Genomic DNA, 20,041 nt, shown 5'->3' on the forward strand with positions numbered 1-20,041 from the left:
GTTCCTAAAACAGGCCAGTATGTTTAAATTTGAAAATCCCAACAACACAGCACCTGGTACATTTAGAACACCACACACTACTATGTCATGTAAGTGTCATTGTAGTGCTGAGAATGAACCACCACTCAAACATTAGCTGCTCATTGAGGGAAGCTTTTGGGTCTCTTTTGATTAATAAATGGGGTACAGAAGGGTGACTAAGTGTACAGAGCAACAGTCAGTAATTACATACCCACAAAGTTAATCTGTATGGTGGATATAGCTTATAAAATAATAAATAAATGTACAGACTAAACAAAGTACTTAGTGACTGTACATGTGCATACAAAGTGGGTTCCTATATTCTGTTCATTTCTTTTAAAAATAAGTTCCATTTCAATACTCAGTTCAAATCTCAACGCTAAATTCATGTTTGGTTTTTCTTCTGGAGTGGAGCACTAATGTCTGCTGCAGGGTTTTGTTTGGAATAATTACCGGCGGTCAAACATACCTGTCTCTGCATCTGCATTTGAGCCAAGACCAGCTATGGACACTGAGGTAATCTTTCTGGAAATGTGGTCATCATGAGGCACAGAAACCGTCCCGGTGGCCGTGGACACATTTGACTGACATTCGGTGTGACATGGAACAGGCTGGGAGTCTTCACCTTCCTCAGGCTCTGGGTCTGAATGGTCAGAGTGCAGTGGATTGGTAAAACACAGGGGGGTCCTAAAGGAAGTGCCAGTCTCTTCAGATGCTGGGCCAGAGGGAGGGCTAGAGCCAGACGATGGTTTTGTGGACCGTGTCCAGGACCCCTGACTTTTGTTCACGCGCAAAGGCAGGTTGTCAGGACGGGAAGGGTTTTCAGAATCCTGTGACTGCATGCTGTTGTTGGATCGCACTTTGAAAGCGTGTGTTCGATGTAGAGCGCTATTGGTCTCGAAACTACGCAAGCCCTCTTGCAATGGCACTTTCTTGATCTCGACATTCAGAGGGGTGTGTTTGTTGGTCTCTGGAGGGGAGGTGGCAGGCACAGAGACAGGCATGGAGGGAGCCTCCTGGGCACTCTCACTGTAGTTCTCATTGAGGTCAGGTACTTGCTCAGAGGCCAGCATATGTAGTACGGGTTTGGGGTGGTAGCGATCGTTCTCCTGGCGCACATCGCTCACTGTGGGGAAAGCCGAGGGAGGAGATGGCGTGAGGATGGGTGGCACAGGTCGAGGCTCAGGTGCTTGCAAGATCTCTTCTCGGACGTCACCCTCAAGCTGAGAACTAAATGATAAAGGAAAACAAGGGCAAAAATCATGACTTTTTTTCAGTCGCTTCGTTGAGCGTCGGTTTATTTGGAATATGTGTTTATAGCGATATGTTCTTTTCACATTTCATGTTGTATTTTAGGTAGTTTGTGATTAAATACATACTTTAAAGTATTGAATGAACTACTGTCAGAGGTTTTATTGCTCCACCGCAAGTCAGAGGTTTTCACACTGCTGTCTTCAGCCTTGCTGTCAATCAACTAGAATTAACGTGTCAGATTTTTTTGTAAATAAATCCTAATACAGGACATGCTCTTATTCACACACTAGTTTAAGGTTATTCATCTCAGCTGCACTACCATTTACTTTCAAGAATATTTTCATTCATGGTGATCTCTTGTTCATTTAAACTTCACAAACTGCATCCATGTGATTTTAAAATTAACAAACAGTATGTAGAACAAGTTTAACCTATAGACCAGTCCATTACACTAACAACACAGGGGGGAACACATTTACCTGGAGACCTGGGGAATATGGTTCCCCACATGTATATCACTGTGTGTGTAATTATAAAACACTACAGTGATGCTGGTGATGTATTTATCTGTTGTTATTATGTAGAACAAGTTTAACCTATAGATCAGTCCATTACACTAAAACACAGGGGGGAACACATTTACCTGGAGACCTGGAAAAAATGGTTCCCAACATGTATATCACTGTGTGTGTAATTATAAAACACTACAGTGATGCTGGTGATGTATTTACCTGTTGTTATTATGTAGAACAAGTTTAACCTATAGACCAGTCCATTATACTAACAACACAGGGGGGAACACATTTACCTGGAGACCTGGGGAATATGGTTCCCCACATGTATATTACTGTGTGTGTAATTATAAAACACTACAGTGATGCTGGTGATGTATTTAACTGTTGCTATTATGTAGAACAAGTTTAACCTATAGACCAGTCCATTATACTAAAAACACAGTGGGGGAACACATTTACCTGGAGACCTGGGGAATATGGTTCCCCACATGTAAATTACTGTGTGATGATTCTTTTTTTTTTTTTTTTTTTTTTTTTTTTTTTTATGCAAACTACAGGCACACACATTTTAAGAACAAAATATCTGTATTAGAAATTAGTGTTAAACTAAATTATGCATATATTACAATTATGCAAATATATAATAAAGAAATCCACCTCAATGCAAATTAAAACTTAAATACATTTTTATAGCTTAATAGAAATATATATATTTTTAAACGAAATAAAATAAAATCTGGGATGGTGCCCTGGGATTGACTAGCATCACATCCATAGTGCACTTCTGCCGTACGTCCAGTTTCCCCAGGAACAGTTCTGGATCCTCCACGGCCATGACCAGGATAAAGCAGTTACTAAACAGAAATGAATGATTAATTTACTATCTACTTTTTAAATAAACTAAAAGAGCAACATAAAATAAAATACAGCAACAAGCAAACTTTTTTGAAATAACGTCCCAGTTAACCTTGGTCTAATCTTCAGTACATGCCGGACAATGAAGGTCTTCCTCTACTGGTGGGTTGCCAACACATGACTGGTGGTACCATCTGTCACATCCATCACAGGCTATAATAGATAGATCACTTTATTAATCCCAGAGGGAAAGTCAAGGACATACAGTGTATCACAAAAGTGAGTACACCCCTCACATTTCTGCAAATATTTCATTATATCTTTTCATGGGACAACACTATAGACATGAAACTTGGATATAACTTAGAGTAGTCAGTGTACAGCTTGTATAGAAGTGTAGATTTACTGTCTTCTGAAGATAACTCAACACACAGCCATTAATGTCTAAATAGCTGGCAACATAAGTGAGTACACCCCACAGTGAACATGTCCAAATTGTGCCCAAATGTGTCGTTGTCCCTCCCTGGTGTCAAGTGTCAAGGTCCCAGGTGTAAATGGGGAGCAGGGCTGTTAAATTTGGTGTTTTGGGTACAATTCTCTCATACTGGCCACTGGATATTCAACATGGCACCTCATGGCAAAGAACTCTCTGAGGATGTGAGAAATAGAATTGTTGCTCTCCACAAAGATGGCCTGGGCTATAAGAAGATTGCTAACACCCTGAAACTGAGCTACAGCATGGTGGCCAAGGTCATACAGCGGTTTTCCAGGACAGGTTCCACTCGGAACAGGCTTCGCCAGGGTCGACCAAAGAAGTTGAGTCCATGTGTTCGGCGTCATATCCAGAGGTTGGCTTTAAAAAATAGACACGAGTGCTGCCAGCATTGCTGCAGAGGTTGAAGACGTGGGCGGTCAGCCTGTCAGTGCTCAGACCATACGCCGCACACTGCATCAACTCGGTCTGAATGGTCGTCATCCCAGAAGGAAGCTGACGCACAAGAAAGCCAGCAAACAGTTTGCTGAAGACAAGCAGTCCAAGAACATGGATTACTGGAATGCCCTGTGGTCTGACGAGACCAAGATAAACTTGTTTGGCTCAGATGGTGTCCAGCATGTGTGGCGGCGCCCTGGTGAGAAGTACCAAGACAACTGTATCTTGCCTACAGTCAAGCATGGTGGTGGTAGCATCATGGTCTTGGGCTGCATGAGTGTTGCTGGCACTGGGGAGCTGCAGTTCATTGAGGGAAACATGAATTCCAACATGTACTGTGACATTCTGAAACAGAGCATGATCCCCTCCCTTCGAAAACTGGGCCTCATAGCAGTTTTCCAACACGATAACGACCCCAAACACAACCTCCAAGATGACAACTGCCTTGCTGAGGAAGCTGAAGGTAAAGGTGATGGACTAAACCCAATTGAGCACCTGTGGCGCATCCTCAAGTGGAAGGTGGAGGAGTTCAAGGTGTCTAACATCCACCAGCTTCGTGATGTCATCATGGAGGAGTGGAAGAGGATTCCAGTAGCAACCTGTGCAGCTCTGGTGAATTCCATGCCCAGGAGGGTTAAGGCAGTGCTGGATAATAATGGTGGTCACACAAAATATTGACACTTTGGGCACAATTTGGACATGTTCACTGTGGGGTGTACTCACTTATGTTGCCAGCCATTTAGACATTAATGGCTGTGTGTTGAGTTATTTTCAGAAGACAGTAAATCTACACTGCTATACAAGTTGTACACTGACTACTATAAGTTATATCCAAGTTTCATGTCTATAGTGTTGTCCCATGAAAAGATATAATGAAATATTTGCAGAAATGTGAGGGGTGTACTCACTTTTGTGATACACTGTATATAATAGCATGGTGCAATGAAAAAGCCAATAAAATTAAGGCATTATTACTATTTCTTTGGTACCACCAGTCATGTGTTGGCAACCCACCAGTAGAGGAAGATCTTCATTATGTACTGAAGATTAGACCAAGGTTAACTGGGACGTTATTTCTAAAAAGTTTGCTTGTTGCTGTATTTTATTTTATGTTGCTCTTTTATTTTATTTAAAAAGTAGATAGTAAATTAATCATTCATTTCTGTTTAGTAACTGCTTTATCCTGGTCATGGCCGTGGAGAATCCAGAACTGTTCCTGGGGAAACTGGACGTATGGCAGGAGTGCACTATGGATGTGATGCTAGTCAATCTCAGGGCACCATCCCCTAATAAATTTGCACGTCAGATTTTATTTTATTTAGTTTTTAAAAAAAAATTTTATTAAGCTATAAATATGTTCGTTTTTCAAGTATTTAAGTTTTACTTTGCATTGAGGTGGATTTCTTTATTATATATTTGCATAATTGTAATATATGCATAATTTAGTTTAACACTAATTTCTAATACAGATATTTTGTTCTTAAAATGTGTGTGTGCCTGTAGTTTGCAATAAAAAAAAAAAAGAATCATCACACGGTAATATACATGTGGGGAACCATATTCCCCAGGTCTCCAGGTAAATCTGTTCCCCCCTGTGTTGTTAGTGTAATGGACTGATCTATAGGTTAAACTTGTTCTACATAATAGCAACAGGTAAATACATCACCAGCATCACTGTAGTGTTTTATAATCACACACAGTGATATATATGTGGGGAACCATATTCCCCAGGCCTTCAGGTAAATCTGTTCCCCCACTGTGTTGTTAGTGTAATGGACTGATCTATAGGTTAAACTTGTTCTACATACTGTTTGTTAATTTTAAAATCACATGGATGCAGTTTGTGAAGTTTAAATGAACAAGAGAGATCACCATGAATTAAACTATTTTTGAAAGTAAATGGTAGTGCAGCTGAGATGAGTAACCTTAAATAATAACACAGACTGCTTATTGTCCTGTACGATATAGTTTATTTGTATCTGCACCAAAACTTTATCTTGTGCCACAAAACGAGAAGAAACAAACTAGTGTGTGAATAAGAGCATGTCCTGTATTAGGATTTATTTACAAATAAATCTGACACGTTAATTCTAGTTGTTTGACAGCAAGGCTGAAGACAGCAGTGTGAAAACCTCTGACTTGCGGTGGAGCAATAAAACCTCTGACAGTAGTTCACTCAGTACTTTAAAGTATGTATTTAATCACAAACTACCTAACATACAACATGAAATGTGAAAAGAACATACCGCTATAAACACATATTCCAAATAAACCGACGCTCAACGAAGCGACTGAAAAAAAGTCATGATTTTTGCACATGCGCGTTAAAGGGGAAACAGGGGGAACTGAATTCTCCGTAACACCTGGACCCCTGATCAGGATAATGAAAAAAAAAAAAAAATCATATTCATATAGTCATATTCTCGCCCTCACAATATAGCTTTGTGCTGGTTGAATTTACAAAGTCCAAATCATCCACAGGATCCTTTTTTATTCTAAACATAAATGTTAGAACTGCAACAAAAATGCTTTAACACATCTAACTAAAAATAATTGTCACTGTTGCTTACTGTTTGTAACAGAACTCTGGTAAACATCAACAACTAATCCTGTTCTTTAGTATTCCCTTCAAGCTGCTAACACAAATGCATGCATTCGTTAAATAAAACACATCTTTGCATCGATTGCTTGGATATTCCTGACACCACCATTTATATTCTTTTAATTCTATTCATTGAGCAACAAAGACAACACTGTTATCATTTCATTTAATCGTTTCTTCCATATAGGGAGAAATTGGAACTCTTAAATGTGTTTTAGCTTTCACCACAAGGTGGCAGAAAACGTTTATGTGTCAACAGTTCAAAGGATGGTAGTGTGGCATGCCCCTTTTGCATTGTACGATACACTATAGTACACTACAGTACAGTATGCATCCACATCCATAACTATCAGTGGCATACAAAATGTGATAGTCCGTTTCCAACTGCACAATGGTTATGGGCTGTGACGGCATAGCACTACTTTAATAAAATCTACTGCGTTTGCATTTTCTTGATGATTACATTCGACCAATCAAAGGTCTGCACTGTTTTTTTTAAACCCAAATGGTAATTCATTAAATAAGTTTTTTTTTTGTTACAGCCAATTTATTAGCAATTAGTGTATAAATTAAATAAAATATATAAAGCTGATAAATTAAAACAAAATAACTCAAAACAAATAAATGCTTTTTATTGCTTTCATAAAATTGGTAAAAAGATTAGGTCAACATGAAAACACAATGCTGCCAAAAGCTAAGTACTAAAAGGTAACTTGAAGCTGCCAACAACATTTTTTATTTGTGATGTCTGAGCAACTTCCCTCCTCGAATTGTTTATCAAAACATAGTTTTTGTTATTATTTTTGAGTACAAAATTAAAAGATATCTTGTGTACATTTTAAGTAGAATATACATTGAAGGCATATTTAAAAACACAGAAGTGGTTAAAAAATTGTTTCTACACCACTGTAATCACTGTGCTACACTTTTACCACACTATTAGTTACAGTGAATTCAGAGTAGATAAACAGATAAGATAAAAAAAAAAAAAAAAAAGAAATGGAAAATTGTTGACCTCAAAAGAACCACATGAGAAATCCCCTTCAAGAAGGCACATGTGCACAAACACACCATGCCATACACGCATTTTAAGACTCCCCTGCAACCCAAAGTGAGGGAGGATGTGGTCATGTGCCCAAAGATAGACACTAAACTGCTGCCCTGCACCTGATTTAACAAAAGAAATGTTGCATGCTCTTTGAGCACCAAACACCAAATCAGAAGTAACAAATCAGTCTTTCAGAGAAAGTTGGTTTGGACACATTGGCTTTTCATCTGCCTTACTAACTTTAGAACTACCAATTTGACACACAAACATGGCCATTACTTAGTGCACCAAGACTTGTGGTAAACACAGTTTGCTGCTCTTGTCCAGGTTTTTGAAACTAAACCACTCTATTAACACAGATGTGACAAACCACACACTAGGTATGAGGTAACAATGGTGAATGGGTTATTTCAAACCTCATTTACATTTATGACTTTTAGCAGACACTTTTGTCCAAAGCATAAGCAATAAGCAATTGAGAGTTAAGAGCCCTGCTTAGGGGCCCAACACTGGCAACTTGGGGGTGATGGGACTTGAACTGGCAAACCTCTGATTACTAGTCCAGTACTTTAACCACTTATCTATCACTGCCCTAAGGCCTCTGTCTCACATATGCAAGCTCCATTAATGGCCAACGATTTTGCTTTCTGTGTAGGATTATATCCCTCTGGATATTATACAAATATACATAGCCAATTAGCAAATATCTTCAAAAGCATCTGCTATCAATATTTGAATATACTAACCGATTTCCGATGTTTTTACTAATCAACCTCACTGTGGTGTGTAAATATATGAAACACATTTAAAATTTCAAGCCTCCAACAGGCCATGTGTTCTATCAGTGTTCCTATTAATGAGACTTAATGTTTGGGAACTGAGGACACTAACTGTCACAGTTTTTCAAGAGGAATTTTTCTTCATTCTTACTTTATATACATGACTTTGGCTGCTCAACAGGTCACCACTGTCTGATTCGACAAATTAATGATACACCATACATTTTCAGTGGGCAACAGATGTGGTCGGCAGAAAGGCCAGTCAACTACACTTCTGCCTTTCATGTCTATGAAGCCACGCTGTTCTAGCACATACAGATTTTGGCCTGGCATCGTCTTGCTGAAAGCAAGCATGTCTTTCTGAAAATTGAAATAAACACCTACATGCCTCATGGTATCTTCACATATATGCAAGTCATCCATGCCACGGCCACTGACGCAATCCACCACAACAGTTGTTGGTTCAGCTTTCTCTGATAACAGTCTGAATAACTCTTTCATCCTTGTCATGGAAAACTCTTTTTATGTTATCAATTCAGCTTAATTTACTTCTATCCCAACTTTTTTGGAGTGTGTTGAAAGCATCAAATTTTAAATGTGTTTGTCTTTACAAACTACAATTAAGTTGATCAGTAAAAACATTGGAAATCTTTCAATTTTGTCTCAGTTAAGGCGTTATGGGGACATGTCTAGACTTAAATGAAATTATACAACCACAAATCTCAGTAAGCAGGGAAAATGTATTGATTGATACAAGCAAATTTGATAGCACAATTTTACATAATTTTGAGTTGAAATAAAAATTTTTTTTTTTTGCACTATTATTCAACTATTCATTCTTCTCATGCGAAAGCTTCCAGCTCATTGGGGTTTAATGGCTTCTGTGCTGCAACTGCTGTCTTTAAATTCCACCAAAGATTTTCTATAGTAACTGAGACTGAGAGGCCACTCCAAGATTTTCCAGGACTGACTCTTTAACCAAGAATTGGTTAACTTGGAAGTGAGTTTGGTATCATTGTCTTGCTGAAAAGTCCAAATATCAGCAAGAGTTAATTTTACCATACCATTCCTACTCAAAATGACTTGATGTGTGTGTGTCCATGATTTCAGTCATATAGTCAAAATTGTTTTACAGTAAAATATATCCCTATATTATCATTGACCCACATTCATGCTTGACCGTGGGAATATTCATTCTCTCTCTCTCTCTCTCTCTCTCTCTCTCTCTCTCTCTCTCTCTATACATAGATTTATAGATAGATAGGAAGAAGCAGAGTTTTTATATAAGAAATGTAATCTTGGAATTTTGTCTTTGTATTGAAGCTTTAATCCAAACTGTAAGAGCAGTTGTGTAAATGTGTGTGAACACACACACACAAAACACTTTTTTTCTCCACATATGGGCTTGATGGGGAGCTTTTAATGTTAGTCATAAATTCAGCATACATTACAGGGAGCCCGATAGCTATGCAGGACTTTTCCTGTCTTAATGGAATTTATTTCTCAGAGTAAAAGGAAAACATAGCTCAAAAAAGAGCAAACAACTATAAACATAAGAATGATGCCAGCAAAACTAGCAAGAATGTCAGCAAAACTTTAAAATAATTTCAAAGTACATCACAGGGGCTTGGAGGGTTTAAATAATGATTGGAAAGAAACAAAACATAGAAACCTACTGCTTACCAACAGCTAGAGGTTTCAACTAGACAGCTTTACACAGTAAACACCTACTGTACAAAACAGAATAAAAAGGAGCAACTGCAGAAAGACAGAATATATGATGTCTTTGATCTCTATGATGACAACGATGTCAAACAAGAGCTCTTGACATTTTGTGTTTGTGTGCATGTGGTAGGTCTCTGAACAATGATGTAAGGACACAAAGAACTTGACAAGAACCCCTGACTGCTGAATGTCCCCATCATATGAGCCCCATATAAGCCGACCCATTCACCCAAGACTCTACGTACTCTGTATTACAAAGCAGCCACACCTTCCATCACATCACAATTCAGACAGTGGACTGTGGGCTATGAAGGGGGTGGGGTTTTACCTCCGGATACGTGGTGGTTTGGGTGGGGGAGTGTCCCATTGGTCCTCATCCGAGTTCTGGCTGGGTTTTTCCGGACTGCCTTCATCCTTGAGTAAATGAGTAGGCGGGAAAAACAACAAGACAGACACAGGAAAACAAAAAAACAAAAAAACTATGAACATAATAAAACAATATATTATTTATTTACAGGCCAAATTTCCAAGTTGAGACGTGTTCTAAAAATGCAATAAACTAAAAACTGTAATTTGTTAAATCACTTGAATTTTTTCTAACTAATAAAAAGTGTTTTCACTGACAAACAAAATTGTATTTTGTCAATATAAACTATAGAATGTGAATATACTCAAAAAGTTAGAACAGAAGCAAAATATAATTAAGGTTATACAAGTAACACTGTTCTGGAACGTACCACAATTTGTGGTTTAACTGGTAACAGGTGAAGGAAAAATAAATGTCAGAGTGTACTTGCCAAATATGAAAAAGAACATCCAGACTATCAGCAACAAAAAGTGCAAAAACCAGCATCTCAAGTTTTTATACAGAAATAATAACTGGGACAAAACTAAAAAGCCATTAGGATTCAGCATTTCCTAGATTCTGAAAAGTAAAATTCTGGTTTGAATGTGGAACCATACAGCATGTGCAACTAGTCGCTGGGTATTTACAAAAACTTGGAAAAAATAACTCCACACATATAAATGCAGATGGTTTTGGAATTAGATCTCCAACAAGCGTATGATGTACTATATATTCAACTATATTACATAAATAGACTGAGGAGCAAAACAGCTTTTCAAAACATATATTCTTTACCAAAAGAACTCTTCTCAAGAAAGACAAGAGCTGTTGCCTAAACCACATACTACTATAACAATGGCCTACAATACTGATTGTGTTTTACTGGTTTTCATTCTATTGTGAAAAGAATCATTTTACATAGAATTATTGGGAAACAATGACAAATTGATATAAAGCAGTGAAACTTAAGGCAAGATCTGGAAGACCAGGAAAGCAATCAAAAGTAAACATTAAGTACAATCTCATCACAAAAGTCTAAGCATGCCAAAAAAATCTACAGGGACGTTTTGGATACACGTGCTGCAGACTGATTAATGTTCAGCACAGAAGTGGATCTATAATGCTTTGGGTTTGCGTGGCAGCCAGTGGCACAGTAAACATTGCACTGGCAGATGGATTCTACTAAATACAAAAAAAAAATGCTAAAATGAAAAAGCAATTGAAGCTTATATGAAGCTAAAAATGGTCCCAAACATACCTTAAAAAATCCACCATGAACTACTTTATAAAGGTTATCTGAAGCTTATGAAATGGAATTCACAGACTTGAACAAATCTTCGGGTGGATGGGGGTGACATGGGAATGTGTTTATTACTGGCATTACAATTCTCATCACCATCGCAGCACTGACAACCCTGATGCATCTAACAAACCCCTGTTAGTACAACACACTGTCAGGTTATCACAAAGTGTCATTTCAGTACTAAAAATGGTCCACCGATCAAATTAATCTATTTAGTGGCGGTCCAATGTGGATGTGGGATTTTTTAAATAAAATTACAGTGATTATGAAATAATTGTGACATTTGTAACAGATGTTCTTTTTTAATTACTTTAATAAATTTGACAAGAGAACATCTAAACATAAAAAAAAAACATTTGTACAGTCTGTAGGGGAATCTAATCTTTTCCAGAGCTGGAAGAAGCTACCAGAGAGCCAAATGCTGCACAGATTGTGAATGAACAGTGAAGAATTCAGACTCACCATGCCATCTGTCAACTCTGAATTCGTGGGACTCTCCAACAGCAACAGCTGCTTCTCAAAAAGTTGGGCTATTGCCCTATGGACTAACTCGTACTGCTCCTGTAAGAAAGAGAGAAACAGACATAAATAATTTTTTTATGCCTGCATTTATTAAAAAAAAACACAGGAAGCCTCAAAAGCTTAACTTTATTTACCACCACTGTTAGCTCACCTTAGTCTGAACTGCCGAGTGTCTCTGCGTCCGCATCTCTTGAATCAGCTGAAATACATTAAAGTCCTCTGGAATTCTCTACAAAACAAGTCGTTTGAGACATGTGACCTATGAGCTAATGGGGACAAAAGCCGATACAGTTAAAGTTACTAGTAGCTGGATTATTAGATGTCAATAGTTACCCCAGCTTTTAGCAGGTTCCATGTGTAGTCGATTGCACAAATGGCACCTGTTCTCCCACAACCGGCACTGCCAAAAAATGTATAATAAATTTAATCCATAGTCAGTTCACATGAGGGTTCTTATAGCCAATAAAAAGTGAAATAAAGGTCAAAAATCACTAAATCACATAAATATTAAAATGTAAAAATATGGATATATTGTAGCTTTTTTTTTTTTTTTTTTACAGTTCAACATTGGCAGTTAATCTCCACTCACTGACTTTTTACAGAATTTTTTACAATACTCTGCAATAAAGATATAATAAACTACCATACTCTACAATAAAGATATAATAAACTAGATACATACAACTCACAGATCAAAAGTTTTAATAGACTTGATATATTAATTTAATTAACTTGCATGTCTTTAGACTGTGGGAGGGAACCGGAGTTTCCGGAGGAAACCCACACAGACACGGGGAGAACATGCAACACACAATGCAGACAGAAATGACCCAGACTGCTCCACCTGGGAATCAAACCCAGGACCTTCTTGTTGTGAAGCAACAGTGCTACCCACTGTGCCGCCCTTTAGCTTTGATATACAAGTTAACTTTATTGTAGGTTTTCTGGAGATATTTCAAAATGTGTTAGACAAAAAGAGACATACATCAATTTTTTTTTATAATGCCATGTTGTCATATACATTTTGGTGGTCAAGATGGACAGATCAAACCCTATAAATCAGTTATTCATTAAAAACTGTGGAAAACAGGCATCAGCAGGCTTTAAATCAGCATGATATAAAGAGCTATAATGCAAAGAGGTTTGTTGCTGATCAAACTAATCAAAAAAGCCCTCTGGAGAAGGTGTGGTCTGATAAAACAAATAAATTGTTTGGCCAAAATGACCTACAAAAAAAAAGGTACAAAAACTACCTTTCTAAGACGGTGTTCCTGGCAGAAAAAGTTTGAGAGCACGTTTTAGTAATGTCAATATATATTAAAAAAAAAAAAAAAAAAAAAAAAAAACTAAAACTCTTTACCACACAACATATTTAAAAGCTAATACCAATTCATTAAAATATTAACGAGTTCAATCCAGCAAGCTATAACAAGAAAACATACTACTGAACATGTTGTAGCCTCAATACAAAAAACTCTCTCAATACAAAAAAGTTCATCAACAAGAATCCAACAAGAACTGTGTTAACAACTTTAACACTCAAATTTTCTACTCTCAATTCTACAGCTGGCTGAAAGATTTCTTGAGGGGGAATGCGCTAATTTAAATAAGACATTGTCAACCATCCATATGGCTTTAAGTGGGTCAATAATGACCTGCCTGGAGGTACTTCCTGACTCTAATTAATTGAGTACTGATCAAAGCCGCTAAAAAGCACTGAACTGGCAGTTTGGAGCTTCTGTTCTACCAGACAGGCACGAACACACACACACTTCCCCTCCTCCATGAGTAAGGAAGCATAAGGGAACAGACATGATGTCACGCTTCAGCCATGCCAAGTCAATGGGACCCTGTTTGTATACAGATCCCCAAAGAAAAAAAAATCAATGAATATTAACATCGAAACAACAGTGTTGGCAACCACACGAATATTTTCCAAAGCACAGCACTAATCTGATTATTATCAGGTCATGTAAACTGCATACGTCAATATCAGAAACTTGTGAACACAAGATTTTTTTTTTTCGTTCTCAATAATTGAGTCCAGGACTGTGCAGGACTCTGTGTAGGGCTCTGTGCAGGGGTCTGGAGTTCCTCTGCACATAACTCATCAAAACACACCATTATGATGGAACAGAAAGACCTTCCCCAAACTGTTACCAACAATTAGAAGCATATCATTTTATTTCACAGCTGACAAAAGTAAAACAGAGATTTATAACTTTAAACTTTATTGTAGAGTAAATTTTGCTTTCAGTTAAGTCTTTCTCAGTTAAATAAATTTAATTAAGTTAAATATATTTTTCATGAATTATTTTTAAGCAGCAAGATGGAGATTGTTATAGGGCTCAAATCACAGAATCATGTCCATATGCCCAGCCACTAATGGCCGTCACAGGACATGAAGGAGCAGAGGACTGCCTGTGAAGGTTTCTTTAATCTCTCTCACATCAGTCGTAATGCATTGCACCAGGAAGAGCCTTTAAAAAATACTGGTTCTTGTGGGGCTTTTGCTGGCTCACTAGTTTTGCTTCAGTGTCACAGGCGTGTTTGTGAGGCCTGTATCTTGTTTCTCCAGGCTAAACCGGCATTCTGGCATTCTTCAAACGTGTTCCAAAGAACACAGACAGGGTTGCGCCCCCCTTTGGCTGTCACGGAGTAACCACCCTGGATGGTTGAGCTGCCTCCAGAAGTGTTGGGACAGCACCCAAATTAACAGACAAATTCACACTGGACATAGGCTGTGTCAGTGGTGGAGTGGCGCTGGTCCTTCTTAACTGCTGCCAGGGTATACTGACCTCCTCTCTCTTTTCTTCTTTTTATGAACTATCACACACCATTGGACAGAACAGCTGGTGCTTCAACAACTCAGTTTTTAGCCCTGCTATTTGTTTGGATAAAATAGCTGTTTGGTTAATTATACTCTACTTTATTTTTCAATTGTACACCTATAGCTTTGCCACAAGGAATCACACAACTTAATATATCTCATTACTGACTGATGTATTATTCCTGTCAGTCTAGCTCTCTAATTATGGAAGCACTAGGGCTGGGCAATTTTCACGATTAATTCGGTTAACTCGCATGAACGTTTTCACCCGATGTTAGAATGTGACAATCGCGATTGTTTACATACTTCATATTTTAATTAAAATACCAACATGTCACAAAGCAGAAACTGACCAGACGCTCGCGGAATATAAATCAGGGAAAGTTTAATATAAAAAGGGCGAAAACGGTGTACAAAATCAGGTAGAGTCCAAAACCAGCGAAAACCAAAACAGTAAACGGAAGACAACAAGGATTATACACGGTAACGGTTAGATTCAGTAATAAGGAGCGCAAACACGATCAGCAAAACGAGACACAAACAGAAGAGTTTAATTAAGATTCACTGAATCAAACACCGCTGAACTGAATCAAAATACGGAGCCGATGAGCGCGATCAGGATTGGCTGGAAAGTAACGAATTACATTTACTCGCGTTACTGTAATTGAGTCGGTTTTTTTGTGTACTTGTACTTTTTAAAGTAGATTTTACAGCCTGTAATTTTACTTTTACTTAAGTAAGTTTTGTACTAAGAATTGTAATTCGCTACATTTTAAATCACATCCGTTACTGAGTAAAAAAAAATCGCGTCTGGGAAACTGCTGCAGTGAATTCTGCGATAGGGAGTCGGATCTTTTGTCTCGGTTCCTTTTAAAGAGTCGTATGTATGTAACGACTCCCAAATGCGCGAATCGGTTCCTTTATTTTGGCTTAAAGGGCCGTTCAATAGAATCGAATCATTCTACGACACATAATAGTGGTTAATACAGTTTGAAAGTTTTATGGGACTAAAATGACACATTACACATCCTTAAATGTTTAAAATGTCGTATCCACCCCCCCCAAATCACAAGAGGACAAAATCAAAGCTGAGCTGAGTGATCACTTGATGCCCCCCCAATGTAGATACTGATACAGACTCACTCAGTGGTGGAAACAGCACAGTACAGGCTCGTGTTCCTTTTAAGAAACCTGTAAATAACTTTTTGTAGTTTTTTCCTAATGTAAGGAGGTTCTGCTGAACATTATTTAAAATAAAAGTTGTTTGTGAGCTATTCTTAGATATACTGTAGATAGATAAGGATATAGATAATTTAGATCTATTTAGTTTTAATTATTGTGATATCAGTATTGTTATAAAGTTTGAGTCCCTTAAAAGGATCATTATAGGTGGTGCTGTTACTATTTTTGCACTTCTGCAGCCTTTAATTACAATGCAAAAAAAGAAATTTGAGTCTTATTTTAATTGCATTATACAAGAACAAAAAAAATCGAAATCGTAATCAACAATTGGGTATAATTTTAAAATAATCGAGATTTTTCTTTTTTGCAAAATCGCCCAGCCCTAGGAAGCACATGATTCTATCACACACTTCTTGGTAGCTATTTTCCATATGAGCACAAACCAAAACAAGCAGCACAATGACATCAGTGCTGGCTGTTTACTACCCAACCGTTTAAAGAAAATAACTGATGAATTGTAAACACATTTTAAATAATTATGATCAAGCATATTCTAGGTATTAGGCATATCGCAAAGCAAATCAGGCAGTGGATGTCCTCCACCTGGCCCAGAGCCAACTCTCAAACTAAACCCCTAACCCTCAACAGTTCAGCCATCTGCTTGTATTGCACTGGATCTGACCTGATGAAGGTGACAAATGGAGGTGTAAATTACAAAACGCAGCCATTTAAGAGCACACTTTACCTGCAGTGTACACAGATAGGAACGTCATCATGCTCTTGATACTCCCTCATCAGAGCAATCATGTCCAATATGGAGTCAAAAGATGAGGGAACATCGTGGTCTGGCCAGTTGATGTAATGGAACTGTGTTATTCTACGAGTCTCCTGAGGGGAAAAAAGAGAACAGAAGAAGGTTTGAGATTAGATGAAGCCCGGATCATCATACAGAATGCATGCAGATAAGGGAGGATACTCACATTGTCAAACTCTACTGTTAGACTACGGATGTAATAATCAGTTCGTGTTTGTTCTGATTCCTAAAAGAGAGGGTGGATGGGGAAAACAATGCAGAGCAAGTTACTGAAGAGCTACTGTATATTTCTTTTAGAGGCATTTACATGCCTGGTAATCACATGTACATATTCATCTGTTATTATACTGCACACACTAAATGGTCAAAGTATGTGTGTGGACATCTGACCACGAGCTTCATAAACAATCATATGAGGATATCATAAGTAATGGTTGACATCTATGGTGATCATGGCTAAGAGTATAAAGAGTGAATGCTGGGAAGTGTATGCTGAAAATGATGACTCACACAGGAGATTGTAAAAGGACCGAAGGACATGGGCTCATCTCCAAACTGGGGGTGGTACCGCTCACATTTTTTCTGCAGGCAGGAAACAGATGGTTTTTCTTTCAAATGAACACCAACAAGTGTGAAAATATACATGCTGGCTGAGTGCCAAAAGATAGTATTATATAAAAGCCTTGTCATCTTATGTAAATCATCCTGAACCACATAATCCACATTAAAGCTTTTGAAACTCAAGCTCCTGGTGGAAAGGCTTTTATTCTGTCTAATGAAAAGAAACACTTAATTCCTAGAAACTACATAGTATAAAAATTTAAATACTCTTACCCTGCCCATTTCAAACTCTCGACACGCCATAACAATCACCTGTAGGATAAAGTAAAAAAAAAATTACATTTCACATTATACATTTGACATTCACACTTATAACGCATCTCTGAAAGAAATGACAGAATTAATGCTTGGCTGGGCCCTGATGTTGCTTTATGTAAGAGGCTACACTGCCATCATCATGTGCCATAGTCAAATTAGGTCAACAAAGTAGACTACATGTACAGTATATGCAAATGAATACAAATAATATGGTTATGTAAGGAAAAAAAAAAAACACAAAGTATGTGACTCAGCAATGTGTGGAATTAAAGGCACTCACAGCAACATGATATTCCCAGATCATTCTCCAAAAGTCTATTACTGTGTTAGGCAACGGGCCCTGCGTGGCAATGTAGGCCTCAGGCCCATCTACGCCCTGTATACAAGGCAAGAGAAAAAAACAGCACAGACAGGAATAGAATTAGTTTTTCTCTGATTGCATTGGTGTAGTTTTTACTTAATTACCACTTTCTTCCCTGTAGATGCTACATATAGTGGGGGCCCAAAGTCTGATGTCACTAATAGACATGCTCCTGTTTTACATTTTTCTCAAATTCAATAAAATTTTCTTTATTCAGGATACTGAAAAGAAACAAGCACATTGGAAATCGATTACGTCAACACCTTTGTACAACAGATCAAATTCTTGAAAGGACATGCTTTTGATTTTTCCCTTCCTAAACACAGTCATTGAGTAAGAAACACTGCATATTGTTAATTCAATTTTGTGTGGTGTTCAATGCTAATTGGGCTTTAGATCACAACTACCAGCGAATCCCAAAGGCGTATGTCTGATAAAGAGCACCATCAGTAATTGTAAGGTACCCAGGCCCTGAAGCAGCAAAACATTCCCACACCATCACATTACCACTAAGAGGTTAGACTGTTGCTATATAAGTAAAAACTAAATTGGCACAGTCACTGTAAAACTGTTAGCTGCTCTTACCAGTTAACAGACGTTTTAGCACTATACACAAGCACAAGCTCTACTGAATATGCATTAGTTCTATTATAACTTCCACTAAGACTCATCAGGCTTAAACATGTATGCAAGCTGGCCCAACTAATGTTGCTAATCCTCTCATGGTTTCTGCAGTTGTGTGTATGTGTGTGTTTAGAGATCTTTTTGTTTCAGATTGGAGCATTGTAAAATGCAGGGGTTTTTTTTGTATTCAAACTGGTGATATTTGCAGTTAATAACACGTGTACATGCACATGCCGCTCTTCACATCCGCTCTACACCAACCTAATTCGCCCACACACACACGCACGCACACACACACACGCACGCACGCACACACACGCACGCACGCACGCACACACACAATACCTTGATGAAGTTTGCATTGATATAATCTTTGTCCTGATTGGATGTTTTTAGTGTGACTTTCACTCGACTGTGGTCAACTAAAAGGTTAGAAAGAGAAAAAGAAAGGTTTATATATAAAGTTTCAAACACTTAAATCTTATTAAAATTATTCTCATTAATTTAACTCTTTTTGACTGAACGCTGTATGTGTAGATTTAATAATAACTATTGTTATTGTTATTATTATTAAAATAATAAAACTGTTAATTTATACAATTATATTGGCTTATGATGTTCTTTGATTTGCATATATGAGCAGCTAGACAATACTTGACAGAGTTTCCCCTGCCAATATAATTTACACTGGTCACTTCAGTGTTTAATGTAATGGTCTCAACTGTAACTGCTCAAAAAATGAAGGGAACACTTAATTGTCACACTGTAACACCAAGTCAATCTAATTGCAGGAATATCAATCTGTCCAATTATGAAGCATAAGCAATTGTGAATCAATTTTACCTGTTTTTCTGCAAATAAAGTGATAAGTGCACTGGAGAGGCAACAGCAACACCCCCCACCCCCCTATTGTGTGCATGTTTCTGACCAAACTGTTAGAATCAGACTCCATGAAGGTGGCATGAGGACCCAATGTCCTGTAGTGGGACCTGTGTTCCCAGCCCAGCATGATGCAGCTTGAATGGCATTCGCCAGAGAACACTAGAACCGCCAGGCCACCACTGGTGCCCCGTTCTACTTACAGATAAGGGGCAGGTTCACAACGAGTACATGTGACAGACGTGAAAGAATCTAAAGATGTTGTGCGCCCTTCAACATCAACTAGCATGACTGGTTTAGCAGTGGGTCAGTGATGGTCTATAAAAACATATCCTTGGAAGGTCACACAAATCTCCATGTAATAGCCGGGGCACCCTGATTCTAGTTAGGTTCTAGGTTGAAATACTCAGAGCTACTGTCAGACCTTACACTGGTGCAATGGGCCCTGGGTTTCTTTTGGTGCAGAACAATGCCTGGCCTTATGTTGCCTGAGTGTGTAGACAGTTTCTGAATAACTAAGGCATTAATGCCACTGACTGGCATTCATGTTCCCGAGGCCTGAATCCAACTG

General features: G+C 38.0%; 1 protein-coding gene and 1 long non-coding RNA gene across 3 annotated transcripts in view; both read right to left on the bottom strand.

Moving 5' to 3' along the window:
• The window catches only part of ptpn12 (protein tyrosine phosphatase non-receptor type 12), a 56,650-nt gene that overhangs the window by 12,071 nt on the left and 24,538 nt on the right, over window positions 1–20,041 (bottom strand). Inside the window, exons 3-13 of one of the 2 annotated variants that reach the window (XM_062994309.1) lie at window positions 18,937–19,013; window positions 17,887–17,982; window positions 17,562–17,600; window positions 17,238–17,309; window positions 16,894–16,953; window positions 16,659–16,801; window positions 12,235–12,301; window positions 12,053–12,130; window positions 11,842–11,940; window positions 10,059–10,144; window positions 491–1,251 (exon numbers count right to left, since the gene is read on the bottom strand). In XM_062994309.1, the coding sequence (XP_062850379.1) occupies window positions 491–1,251; window positions 10,059–10,144; window positions 11,842–11,940; window positions 12,053–12,130; window positions 12,235–12,301; window positions 16,659–16,801; window positions 16,894–16,953; window positions 17,238–17,309; window positions 17,562–17,600; window positions 17,887–17,982; window positions 18,937–19,013 (1,578 nt within the window). The remainder of the gene's footprint in view (window positions 1–490; window positions 1,252–10,058; window positions 10,145–11,841; window positions 11,941–12,052; window positions 12,131–12,234; window positions 12,302–16,658; window positions 16,802–16,893; window positions 16,954–17,237; window positions 17,310–17,561; window positions 17,601–17,886; window positions 17,983–18,936; window positions 19,014–20,041) is intronic. The other variant, XM_062994318.1, reaches the window with a different exon arrangement.
• Window positions 2,452–5,937, bottom strand: LOC134322468 (uncharacterized). The gene is made up of 3 exons (XR_010013966.1): window positions 5,823–5,937; window positions 2,758–2,858; window positions 2,452–2,644 (listed from the first exon to the last, which is right to left on the bottom strand). It is a non-coding gene; the product is annotated as an uncharacterized LOC134322468 (long non-coding RNA).

The sequence above is a fragment of the Trichomycterus rosablanca genome, chromosome 1 (genome assembly GCF_030014385.1).
Source record: "Trichomycterus rosablanca isolate fTriRos1 chromosome 1, fTriRos1.hap1, whole genome shotgun sequence".
Lineage (NCBI taxonomy): Eukaryota > Metazoa > Chordata > Actinopteri > Siluriformes > Trichomycteridae > Trichomycterus > Trichomycterus rosablanca.